Here is a 12,357-nt window from a genome sequence, read left to right on the forward strand (position 1 = left end):
TGCCATCCGGAGGGCCAAAAGGGCTGCAGATGGGGGCTGGAGGCGGTTTGAGGGTCCCAGCGGCAGCCCCCAGGGCTGTGCGCTCCCCAGGCTCTGGGTGGGAACTTGGGCAGGGCCCAGTTGGGTTCCCTGCCGCCGGGTGCTCTGGGCCCCGCTGCAGTTGCAGGTAACCACCCAGGGCCCACGAAGCAGCTGCGGGCCAAGCAGCTATGGTGCACAGCAGCCCAGGCCTGCAGCCTGCCCGGCTGACGGGAACTTGGCTGGCCCCAGGCAGGAGGGGGGCAGAAGGAGGATGAAGAGAGGGCCAACAAATGATTTCACAAACAAAAGCTGACTTCTGGAAACCCGATGCAGGAGAGTGGATGATTTGATTACAGCCAGTCTTTAAAATTGAAGCCAACAGCCTGGCTGAAGAAGGCTGAGCTTTTACATAATTGAGCAGGAAAGTTCACCGCCAAGATGGGAAGTGCTCCCCACAGCACTCGGCCGGAGCCTGCCCTCCCCAGCTCTGAGGCCCTGCAGCCCTAGTTGCCCAAGTGAGACATGAAATGTCAAAATGTCAGGCACATCAGGAGAGCCCAGGACAGCAGCTTCATCGTGCCTCTCACCCAGCACAGCATCTTTGGCACCAGAGGGACTGTGGTCCCCCTGGTGACTCCACGGGGAGTTTAGCAAGTGACCAGTGTCCAAGTGTTCTGCAATTCCAGCCCCATGGAAATAGTACCTCCTAAAGCCATTCAGAGTTTAAAAATGAAAGCAGGGTGCAAGGTGCATTTGTGAGCACTCTTGGGAACGCGAGTGGCAGGAATCCCTGCAGCTCCGGCTCTGCCCAGGCATTCTGAACCACTTTTTCCCATGTGAAAAGACACGTACTTGCCGGCTGCGTAGACTTCTGCTGTATCGAAGAGGTTGATGCCATTATCATAGGCCAAGGTCATGAGCTGCTCTGCCATCTGAAACGAGAAAACCGACACTGTCCTGCCAGCCGGGGGTGGGGCCCAGAGGCTCTGGAGCACCACCCTCTCGGCCTGGGAGGCCTCCCCGTGTCCAGGCCCTGCCCTCCCGGGCCCGACAGGCTCCCCAGTGGGCTGTCTCCTTGCCCTCTCCTGCCACAGGACAGGGATGGAGGCAGCTCTCAGTAACAAACCCATTGAGAAGAATAAAGAAGGCAAAAGGAATGAAGAAACTGCCAAGGACTGTGAATTTCTTGAGAGCAGGGACCCCATCAGTTGGGGTCATCACAGGGCTTAGCACCTGTACTGGGTCGAACAGTATCCCCACAGAATTCATGTCTACTTAGAAGCTTAGAGGTGACCTCATTTGGGAATAGGGCCTTCTTGAATGTAATTAGTGAAGATGAGGTCATACTGTGTTAGGGTGGGTCCTACACCCTATGTGACTGGTGATTTACAAGGAGAGAAAATGCAGACACAGAAGTCCATGAGACTACGAAGGCAGAGACCAGAGTGACACGTCTACAAGCCAAGGACTGTTAGCAACCCCCAGGAGCTGGAAGAGGCATGGGGCGGACCCTCCCCCGAGCCTTTACAGGGAACCTGGCCCTGCCGACACCTTGGTATCAGACCTCTGGCCTCCAGAAGGTGACAGAACGGTGTCTGTTGTTTCAGGCCCCCAGGTTATGTTACTTTGTTACAGCAGTCCTAGGAAACCAAGGCAGTCCCCAGCAGGGGCTCTGTGGACGTTGCTGGGAAGAGTCTATGTCCTTAAAGCCAGGGCAGTGTATTCAGTTGTATCTCATTGAATCTTTCCCAGCACCTGCACATGAGGACTGAATTGTTATTTTTGTAGATGGAGCAACTGACGTCCCACAGCTGGTGCATGGCGGGTGACATCCATTCTGGCCTCTTGTCCAGTGTTTCTCCAACGGCACATACTCCCAGCCCTGAGCGGCACTGCTGTGGTGGTGGCTGCCTCATGGGCAAGATCGACGAATGACTGCCCGAGCTAAATGCGCTGTGCATCAGACTTTGCTCCGTGGCTGCCGTCAGGACGCGACTGTGCTCCACGAGCAAAGAACTGGTCGTGGGGTGGGACTCATGGAGCGAGGGGAGCCCCTCTGCAAGTGACAGCTCCCTCCAAGAGGCCGGAGAGAAAGGTGCCCCTGAGCTTCTGGCTCTCGGACAGGGCTGCTTCCCTCTGAGTGTCACACTTCCCCAGGTGCGGCTGAGAGCACTGGGCCTCACCAGCAGCAAGCCCAGTGTGGGGTGAATAATTCTTAATAACCCTCAAAAACCATAGGACAGAAAACCAGCCAGGGGTGGCTTCACAGGGCTGCGTCTCTCCTTTCTGAACTCAGAAGCCCTTGTGGCCAGGAGGTATGGAGAGTGAGGACAGTGTCCTGTGGGGACCACGGAGTAGCCACCACTGGGGGGCAACCATGGGAGAAGGCCCATGCCCAAATGCTGCGCGTGGGAAGGCGGGCCTGTTGCTAGAGATCTGCCAACTTCTCAAGAGAAGCCAGAAAGGCAGCATGTTTGTGGGTGGGGGGTGTATGGAAATCTGGCCGGCAGCCTGGCGACGTTGGCACTCATCCCCAAACATCTCAGACACTGAAATGCAGCACAGCTGAAGCTGAGCCCCGGTTAGTGAGCGGCTGTGATTTGAGTCAGGAAGCCTGGGGGTGGAGGCCGTCGGTTTTCAGGATCCACCTGCCGGGGCTCCGTTGCTGTCTTCCTGCTGCAGCTCAACTGCCCTGAGGTATCAAATGCATCCACGCATCAAATGCATCCGCCGCCCGAGGGACCTGCTGCTGCCCCCCCCAGCCTCCTCCTCCCGGATGTGCCCACCCAGGGAGAGTCCAGGAATCTCTCCCCACCTCTAGCACTTTCCTTCCCAGCACCAGGGCTCCAGCACGGACAGACGGGCGGCTTGTTCACCTGCTCACTGCTTCCTCCTCGTCTTCCTCCTGACTTTTCCCAGATGCCTCCCACATCCAGGCCCAGGAGGAGAGAGCCCAGGAGGGCACGGTGCGCCGGGCCCCGAAGGGGCTAAGTCTGTGGTTAGGGCACTCATGCTCCTGGCAGGGCTTCTCAGAGGAGGGGACCCAGGGCTCCGTTTTCCGTTTTTGTATTTCAGACACGTGTATTTTCTTATCCCCCATCTTTCTTCCAGGAGGGGTGGCACACTACCCATATGTTTCTGCACTTTGATTTTTTCACTCACAATACATCCTAGAAACCAATCCACACCTGCTCATGAAGATCCCTTTCATTCTTTTTGTTTAATTAAAACATTACTGCATTTATCAAAGAGACTTTCAGTTGTGGTAAAATATATATGATGAAATTTACTATTTTAACCTTTTTCAAGCATAGTTCAATGGCAGTAAGTACATTCGCATAGTTGTGTAACCATCACCACCATCCATCTCCCTGTCATATTCCTAAACTGAAACTGTACCCATTGAACAGTAACTCCCCTTCCCCGCTCCCTGCCTCCAGCCCCAGCACCCACCATTCTCTGGTATTTATGAATTTAACTACTCTAGGCACCTTAGACAAATGCAGTCACACCATGTGTCCTTTTTGTGGCTTGTTTCAGTGAGTGTAATGTCCTCAAGGTTCAAGGTTCATCCAAGGGGTATCACATGTCCAGAATATCCAAGACTGGGGTTTTTTTTTTTTTTTTTTTGGAGATGGAGTCTCATTCTGTTGCCCAGGCGGGAGTGCAGTGGCACAATCTTGGCTCGCTGCAACCTTTGCCTCCTGGGTTCAGGAGATTCTCCTGCCTCAGTCTCCTGAGTAGCTGGGATTACAGGTGCATGCCACCAAGCCCAGCTGATTTTTCTATTTTTAGTAGAGATGAGGTTTCACCATGTTGGCCAGGCTGGTCTTGAACTCCTGACCTCAAGTGATCTGCCCGCCTCAGCCTTCCAAAGTGCGGCCGACAAAGACTGGGTTTTGAAGGGTGTTTAGGAGTTTGTCAGGCAGGCAAGGAGAGAGTGGGTGGGGGAGGAGCACTCTAGGCCCTGGGGCTGGTGTGCGCCAGGGAGGGCAGCCTGCGGCAGCATCAGCTCCCGGGAGGTCTCGCTCACCTGTGCTCAGGTCAAACCCTGGGGAGCCCTCCTTGACTAATCCTCCCATCACTGGAGCCTGAAGTTCAGCCCCTGCTGCGGCTTCCCCTGCAAATTAGTCCAGAATCTGACCCGTCTCCCCACCTCCACTGTGCCCACCCTGCTCTGAGCCTCCAGCGGCTCTTGGGTGGTTTCTCACAATAGCCTCCTAGCTCTCTGCTTCCATCCTCTCTCCCTGCACCTTCCCCAGGCAAAGCGTGGTCCATGGGCCAGCATCAGCATGAGATCAGAAATGCGGCCTCCCAGGCTCCACGACAGCCCTGCCACATCAGGATGTGCCTTCCGAGTACATGGGATCGTGCACACGCTGAACTTTGAGGCACCCTCATGACTCGCCATTCCCAGTGCAGCAGCCAGGGCGAGCCTTGGCAGACCTTTTAAATCAGGTCAAATTTCCTCCATGCAAAAGCCCTCCAGGGGCTTCCATCTCGCAGAGGGTCAAAGCCAAAGTCTCCACCAGATCTGCACCCTGACCCCCGACTCTATCCCCTGCATCCCCTTCTCCCCAACACTCGACCTTAGGGCTGTGCCTTGGTTGTCCCCTTGGCCCCCGAAGGCTCTTTCTCTGGACCACCACGTGGCTTCCTTGCTCGCTTCTGCTTCCTGACCACTCTGTCGTCAGGACCCCCGCCCCCCTGCCCTCCTTTTTCTACTTTCTTCTCTGCAGTCAACTAAATAATGGTTCTCCAAAGGTATCAGGTCCCTGGAACCTGGGAATGTGACCTTAGGTAGAAAGAGGGACTTTGCAGATGGGATTAATGTGAGTACTCTGCAGTGGGGAGAATGTCCTGGCTTAGCTAAGTGGGCCCTCAGTGCCATCACAGTTGACCTTATGAGGACGAGACAGACGGAGACTTGACTGACAGAAGAGGAGGACGGAGAGTATCCACAGGAGCAGAGACTGGGGGATGCGGGCACAAGCCAAGGAAGGCCAGCAGCGCCGGACACTGAAAAGGCTGGGAAGGGTCCTGGCCTGGAGAAGGGAGCCCGGCCCGGCTGACTCCTGGACTTAGGCTCAGGGGTACCGAGTTTGGATCTCTGGACCCCAGAGCTGTGAGAGAATACGTTGCTGCTGTTTTCAGCCGCGCATTGGTGGCTATTTGTTACAGCAACCGCGGGCAGCTCGCACCCTCTCCACAGCATGCTGTTCGACCACTGGAGACGGTGTCCTGCCTGCCTCTTTACCCTGTTGCTGTCTCTAGAAAGAGAGTGACTGGGAAGAGGCTGGAAGCAGGCAGGGAGCTGGCGCTAGGCAGGGGCTCTGCAAGCCTGAGGCGGGGCCCCGGATGCTCCTGGCTCCGCTCTGCCCACTGGGAGGCCTTCCACTCCTGCTCATAGACTAAGAACAAAGGGCTCGGCGCTCTCCACTCCAGAGCACGGTGGACCTGAACACACCTGGCTCCCTCCTGGGAGGAAAGCCCGGCCAATCACAGAAACCTGTGGTCATCACAGACCCCCGAAGGCGTGCAGACAGCCGGATCAGCAGGGTCCGGCACTGCAGACACCAACCCTAACCTCACCTGTCCCTCAGCAAAAATGAAGCCACCATACAATTCCAGCTACATCCAGGGTGGCGCCTGGGATGGGCAGAACCAGAGGCAGGAAAGAGAGGGAGCGACTCACGGCATTGTGGGGCTCTGCTTTCTCACTATTTTATTTATTTATGTTTTGACGGCTATGATTTTGCTGTACTTTCTCTTCCAGGTTTTTCTGCCCTTTCCCTAGAAAACTGCAGCTCTACTCCACAGACTGCTGTCTATGCTGGCTGCATTTTCCATTTGCTGTCACGGGCCTTTCCCATGCTGTTCTTCAAAACATGACTTTTCTTTTTTTTTTTTTTGAGATGGAGTCTCGCTCTGTCATCCAGGCTGGAGTGCAGTGGTGCGATCATGGCTCACTGCAACCTCCGCCTCCCAGATTCAAGCAATTCTCCTGCCTCAGCCTCCTGAGTAGCTGGGATTACAGGTGCCTGCCACCACACCCCGCTAATTTTTTTGTATTTTTAGTAGAGATGGGGTTTCACCATATTGGCCAGGCTGGTCTCGAACTCCTATCCTTGTGATCCACCCGCCTCAATCTCCCAAAATGCTGGGATTACGGGCATGAGCCACCGCCCCCAGCCCTAAAACATGCCTTCTAAAGACCTCCGATCTGTGGCTGATCCTGGTTCAGTTTACGCAGCCTTTATGTTGTGACTTTTTGGTTCCTTCCAGTATCTGGGTCCCAGACACTGAAGTCAGAAGGAAGCTCAGGAGACATACAGGCCACCTCCCTGCCACCCTCATCTGGGGGGACAAGGAATCTGTCCCTACCCCAGTACGGTTACCCCACAGCTGAGCACTGGCCACAAGTGTTGAGGCAAAGAGCACCAGGTGGAACTCCCTGTGGCCAGCGGCCAGGTGAGACCCCTGCACCTGTTTATGGCCAGAGGCTCAGCTTCCTTGAACTGGGAATAGCACCTGCCTCCCTGGGTTGATAGAGGATTAGGTGAGATAATAAGTGTAAGGTTCTCAACCATTACATCTATTAAATTTTTATTGTCCAGCTTGTCTTGAACACATGCTTCTAATGGGGAGTGTGAGGCCACAGAAAGGGTACCTAACAACGGGAGGGCTGGAGACCTGAAACCACCGTGATGGCTCCGACAGGCACGTCATTTTAGGGTTCCTAGCGTGGTCTGATCCCTTCATGGGCTCCTGTGAGCACTGGCTGAGAGTGTGATGGTGTCCTACAAACTGTGGACTCTGCCCTGTGCCATGTGAGGGTGGCTGTCATTCCTGCCTCACCAGGTGGTTTGTTCCACCCCTGGGCAAGCTTTCATTTTGTCCCTGGCATGGCATAGAACTGGGCTGAGCAGTTCACACAGCAGCCCTGCAGATAGTGCAGGGTACAGCTGCTGCAGCCCAAAGAACAGGGGACGTCAAGTCTTTTCTGTAAAGGGCCACATAGTAAATGCTTCAGGCACTGTGGGCCAGAGAGTCTCCGTTGCAATTACTCAGCTCTGCCCTTGTGGAGTGAAAGCAGCCACTGTGTGTAAATGATGGGCGTGGCTATGTCCTAATAAAACTTTATTTATACAAATAGTGTGCAGAGTTCATAGAGACAGGAAATAGACTAGAGGTGACCAGGGGATGGGGAGTTATTGTTTAAGGGTGCAGAGCTCCTGTTTGGGGTGATGAAATATTTTGGAAACAGATATTGGTAAGGGTGGCACAGTATGTGAATGTACTTAATGCCACTGAACTGTAGACTTAAAAATGGTTAAAACGGCAAATTTTATGTTTCATATATGTAATAAAAAACTGAAAAACAAAAAAAGCAGTCCAGGACGGTCCTTGCTTCCCTGCTGGCTCGGACTGAGCCGCAGCACCTGAAGTGCACAAACCCTCTTCATCTGAACCGCAGCCAGGCGGGCCCCCTCTTCTAGATGTATTGATTTCTTTTTTGACACTAACTGTAGGATTAATACAAAAATTTGTCTTGCTCCTTTGCTAAGCCATTTTCACCTGCCACAACCATTCAGAACCCTGACACTGCCATCTATTTTATTCTCTGTCCTTCCAGCTTGGTGTCATCTAGAAATGACCTCCAATATCTTCACACATGTCCATCACTGTGTTCTTGATGGAGACACTGCAGAGGCCTGGGCCAGTGGGGCTGCCACTGGGCCATTCATTAATGCTCTGAGGGTGTGCCTGGTTTGCTGGTGAAAACGTCATCTCGTTGGATGGGTCTAGTCTGTCTGCTTGTTTTTATCTTTCCCACAAGGACATACAGGCCACCCAGCTAATATTGTTTGGAAATGAAGTTATGCCGTTCTACAGAATTCTCCCATCCTGCTTTAGAAACCACTTCGAAAGGGAAACGAGGCCGAGTCAGGCAAGGCTGATTCAGATGGAACCATATGGGCCCCAGGGCTCCAACTGAACCAATCTGGTGGGCTGAGGTAAGGCAATTCCTTTTGCCTTAATAACTCCAGACTTCACCCTGAGATGCGCCTATCCAGCAACTTCAAAGCAAGGGGCAAATCATTCTATAACCAGCTATTGTCTTTTTTTTTTTTGAGACAGAGTCTTACTCTATGGCCTAGGCTGGAGTGCAGTGATATGATCTCGGCTCACTGCAACCTCCCCCTTCTGGGTTCAAGCAATTCTCCTGCCTCAGCCTCGTGAGTAGCTGGGATTACAGGCGCCCCCACCACGCCCAGCTAATTTTTGTATTTTTAGTAGACATGGGGTTTCACCATGTTGGCCAGGCTGGAACTCCTGACCTCAGGTGATCCGCCCGCCCCAGCCTTCCAAAGTGCTGGGATTACAGGTGTGAGTCACCGCACCCGGCCAGCTAGTGTCTTAAAGATAAAAGCGACCTCAAACACAAACTGTATGCATTTAAATTTTGATAGAAGCAAAGCTTTCCCTTGGAAAACTGAGCAATCGCAGCTAAAAAGGTCTCACATCAATTCGCTGATCAATTTTTAAATGCAACCTTTCTAGTGCTAAGTAGGATAAACGCGAAAACTGCTTCTTGTGCAGATGCCCAGAGCTGTCTGAGCAAATGCCACTGCTCTCATTTCTGAGATGCTGCCTCACTGTCCAGAACCACACATGTCTGGGCGTGTGCCGTCCCTGTCCTTCCGAAAGACCCAGAGGCGCTGGCGGCACACAAGCTGGCTTTTTGTTAGTGTTCACTTTCTTGTTCCAATTGTGGGGACATGAGCCCCAGCAAATACATCTGACTGAGATCCGCACAGTTCGCGGCAGCTGGGAAATGGACAGTAGATGTTGGGTGAAATGCAGATCTCAGGTTCTTCAGCTTGTGGCAAGCACTGCAGGGGCTGCATTCCAATGACCTCGACAGTTACTGGAGCCTCCACGGGGGCAGCTAGGACCTGCATCCAGCTTCAGAATTTGGGAAGCGTGTGCACCCTGAATTCTCCTCGTTAACTGTGGAATGGGGGTCACGCGTGTGGGAAATCTGAGTCCTGGGGAGCTTAAGGGACATGCTGGGGCCCGAGGCGTCCACTGCTGGGTGATGGCACCAGACTCGGCATCCCCTCTGGCCATGGCCACCTGGCTCACCTTTCTGCTCTCCCCTGGGGCAGGGCGCCCTCACAAAACAGAAAGAGGGAGGGAGGCTGCTGTGCTGGCTCCCGGGAGCACGTGCTCACTGGTCCACGCAGCGGACTTAACTATGTGCTCTGGTGAGCCCGTTCTGGGTTCTGGGGTGCTGGGAGAGCCCCATCTTACCTCATCGGTGATCTGGCCTCCGAAGGTCACCCATGTTCCTGGAAGGAGACACAGGGGCTCAAGTTAGGAACCTGGCAGGAAGCCAGATTATCCCGTCGGTGCTCAGACCTCAGGCTGCAGGGCACAGGGGTCAGCCACAGGTGTCCCTCTGTGCTGCTCTGTGGCCAGGGTGTCCTTAGTGTGTGTGGACACCTGGCCTTCAGAGAAAGTCCTGCTCTCCTGAGGTCAATAAACTGAAGGGACAAAAGTCTCTAGAGCGGGCTGCTGGCTATGGGTCCAGGAGGTCTGGGGCTTTTGAAATGCTGGTCAGAGCTGTACTGAGGCAGCTCTAGTTCCAAGGACATGCCGCAAGAAATGGCACAAGTGACGCCTCTCTGAAAACACACCAGGTCTGACAGCTGCGTCTGCGTGCTCCTGCCGGGACGGAGCGGGAAGGGCGGTGTCAGAGCAGTGGGTGCTGGTGGGGGGCGGGGTGTGTGTACTGCAGTGGGCGGTGTGTGTGTGGGGGTGTGTGTACTGCATGCACAGGGGAGGTGGGGACTGCACGTTCTGGAAACAGGCCTTGCATCTGACAGGAGAGGAAAAAGGGCCAAATCCAATGGTGCTCCAGGAGGGACTCACGAGCTGAGCCTGCCTTGGAAGGTAAGGTGTCTTTGTTGCACTCCCAGGGCCCGAAGGGCCTCTGATTTTGTGGTGTGGGGTGGGGACCATGTGTGGAGGGGCCCCTAGTATCCGCCTCACCTCCTCTGCTGAGACTGTGTCTCTCTCCCTCTATCCCAGCCCCCCTCCCACCTGCCTCTTTGTTGCCATGGCAACCAAGCCCCCCTGAATCCTGGGCTCTGGGTGCAGCTACTCCCTGGGGAGTGCCAAGGGTTGGGCCACCCTGCCTCCCAAGGGGTGTCCAGTTCAGCCCATGCCCGGCCTCCCCACAGCCTGTTTCCCTGGTGGGACGGAGGGGACCCCCACACTCACCAAGTCCCAGGCAGGAGACCCGCAGGCCAGACTTGCCCAGGTTCCTGAAAAACAAATGCCACGTGAATTCTCAGCACCCAGGCAGGACCCTGCCAGCCAGGCTCAGGTCCCGCCAGGGCCAGCCCCCCACTCACTCCCCCAACAGTCAGTGTGTGTTTGGAGGCTCCGAAAGGCACCGGGGACCTTCAGAGAGGTGCCTCTGCTCACCCACCCCGGGGGTAAAGTGCCAACTGCCCCCGGCCCACACCATGCTGCTGGCACGGGCCCTGCTGGTGCCCAGTGGGGGTCTGCAGAGTGGTCCCAAGGACAGATGGAAATGCACAGGGATGCTGTCTGTTTTATGGCGAAACTGGACTGGTCTCACACCCATGGCACCATCCATGCGGCGCCCCTTGCAGAGAAGCCCCTTCTTCCCTCCTCTCTAAGGCCGCATTTGTGATTTTGTGTCTCTTCTTCCCGTCTCCAGCGACTGGGGCAGGAGATCGTCCCACTTCACTGGACCACATGGCCTGTGCATCTGTCCCTCGGGGTGTGGGGAGCTCCATGGTGGGGCTGCCAGTTCTCAAGCAAGGCCAGCCCTTCCTTTGTTACAGCCACAGCCAGGCCCAACAGCAGCGGCAGAGCCTGGCAGCACAGGCCTCCTAACCAGGCACAGCTGCCCGGGCTCCTTCCCGGAGCCACTGAGGCACCTGCCCACTGTGGTGCATCCCAGGGTCCACAGGAACAGGCCTTGGGCCATCATGACTGTCCTTAGGAGGTGAAGGAGGGTGGCAGCCCTCTGCTGAGGACCAGCATGCCCGTGTGTCCTGGCACAGGTTGCCTAGGAGCCTGCAGGGTCGCAGCAGTCCAGGTGGTCCCCAGGCATCCTGTCCCCGGATCCTCCCGGGAGCCCTACGCGGCAGGAGGAGCCCTACGCGGCAGGAGGTGCCCTACGCGGCAGGAGGAGCCCTACGCGGCAGGAGGAGCCCTCGCGGCAGGAGGTGCCCTACGCGGCAGGAGGAGCCCACGCGGCAGGAGGTGCCCTCGCGGCAGGAGGTGCCCTACGCGGCAGGAGGAGCCCACGCGGCAGGAGGTGCCCACGCGGCAGGAGGTGCCCTCGCGGCAGGAGGTGCCCTACGCGGCAGGAGGAGCCCACGCGGCAGGAGGGAGCCCTCGCGGCAGGAGTCCTACGCGGCGGAGCCCCACGCGGCGGCAGGAGTCCTAGGCAGCAGAGCCCTACGCGGTGGCAGGAGTCCTAAGCGGCAGGTGCCCTACGCAGCAGGCGCCTTGCTTGTCATGACATCGATTCCCACATTACGATACCTGCTCAGCACGCGGAGGAGCTGGATCCCACCCAGGCAGTTGGCTGCCAGCTCACGTTCCCCACCATGGTGGCATGCATCCCACCCCCCAGCCTGTTAAGCAGGGCGTGATCTGCCCAGATGGTGAGGTTGACAAGTGGCCGGGTGGATCTCACAGCTGCAGCCAGGCCTTGACCCATCTGGGGTCAGATTCCACTTCCCTTGTGGAATCCAGCTGCCAGCATCTGGTCAAGGGGCAGCTGGTTCTAGGCGGTGGGGAGTGAGGGCCATGAGTTACCAGCGGGTGAGGCCCAGCCTCCTGGCCCAAGGGCCCTGCATTTCCCTGGGGCCATGACACTTCTAACTTCGGAGGATGCAATGTCCTCAGTTTATCCTCTCTCCTGTCCAAGCCTGGCCCCTGGGAAGGCGGCGTGGGGCTCAAGCCTCATTCTGAACCCCCAACTTCTGACATGAGCCCACTCTGTCCCTCTCAGCCTCGGTTTCCCTGGTTAGAAGGCTCCTGGACTCCTAACTCATGAGTGGATATAATACTTGTAAGCAGCTTGAAAACAGTTGAACGTGTCACCAAATTGAAGGTAGTTTAAAATTGCCTAGATTTATTTTTCAATTTCCTATTAAAACCACTCCAGCTGCCAGCCTATTGCTCCTGTAGCCAGAGCTGGGATTTTCCCTAAAGGAGAACATAAGAAAAGCTGAGTTTTCTTTCAGGAAAGGGGTGCACCGGGTGGCGGCTATGGGCTGAGGC

General features: G+C 55.7%; 1 protein-coding gene across 12 annotated transcripts in view; it reads right to left on the reverse strand.

The window, feature by feature from the left end:
- KCNAB2 (potassium voltage-gated channel subfamily A regulatory beta subunit 2) overlaps positions 1-12,357 on the reverse strand; it is a 109,193-nt gene that overhangs the window by 18,228 nt on the left and 78,608 nt on the right. For all 12 annotated transcript variants that reach the window (XM_055383017.2, XM_055383010.2, XM_055382994.2 and 9 more), the window contains 3 exons: positions 10,312-10,355; positions 9,340-9,377; positions 874-953 (listed from right to left, as the gene is read on the reverse strand). In XM_055383017.2, the coding sequence (XP_055238992.1) occupies positions 874-953; positions 9,340-9,377; positions 10,312-10,355 (162 nt within the window). The remainder of the gene's footprint in view (positions 1-873; positions 954-9,339; positions 9,378-10,311; positions 10,356-12,357) is intronic.

Source organism: Gorilla gorilla, chromosome 1 (genome assembly GCF_029281585.2).
Source record: "Gorilla gorilla gorilla isolate KB3781 chromosome 1, NHGRI_mGorGor1-v2.1_pri, whole genome shotgun sequence".
In the NCBI taxonomy this organism is placed as follows: Eukaryota; Metazoa; Chordata; class Mammalia; order Primates; family Hominidae; genus Gorilla; species Gorilla gorilla.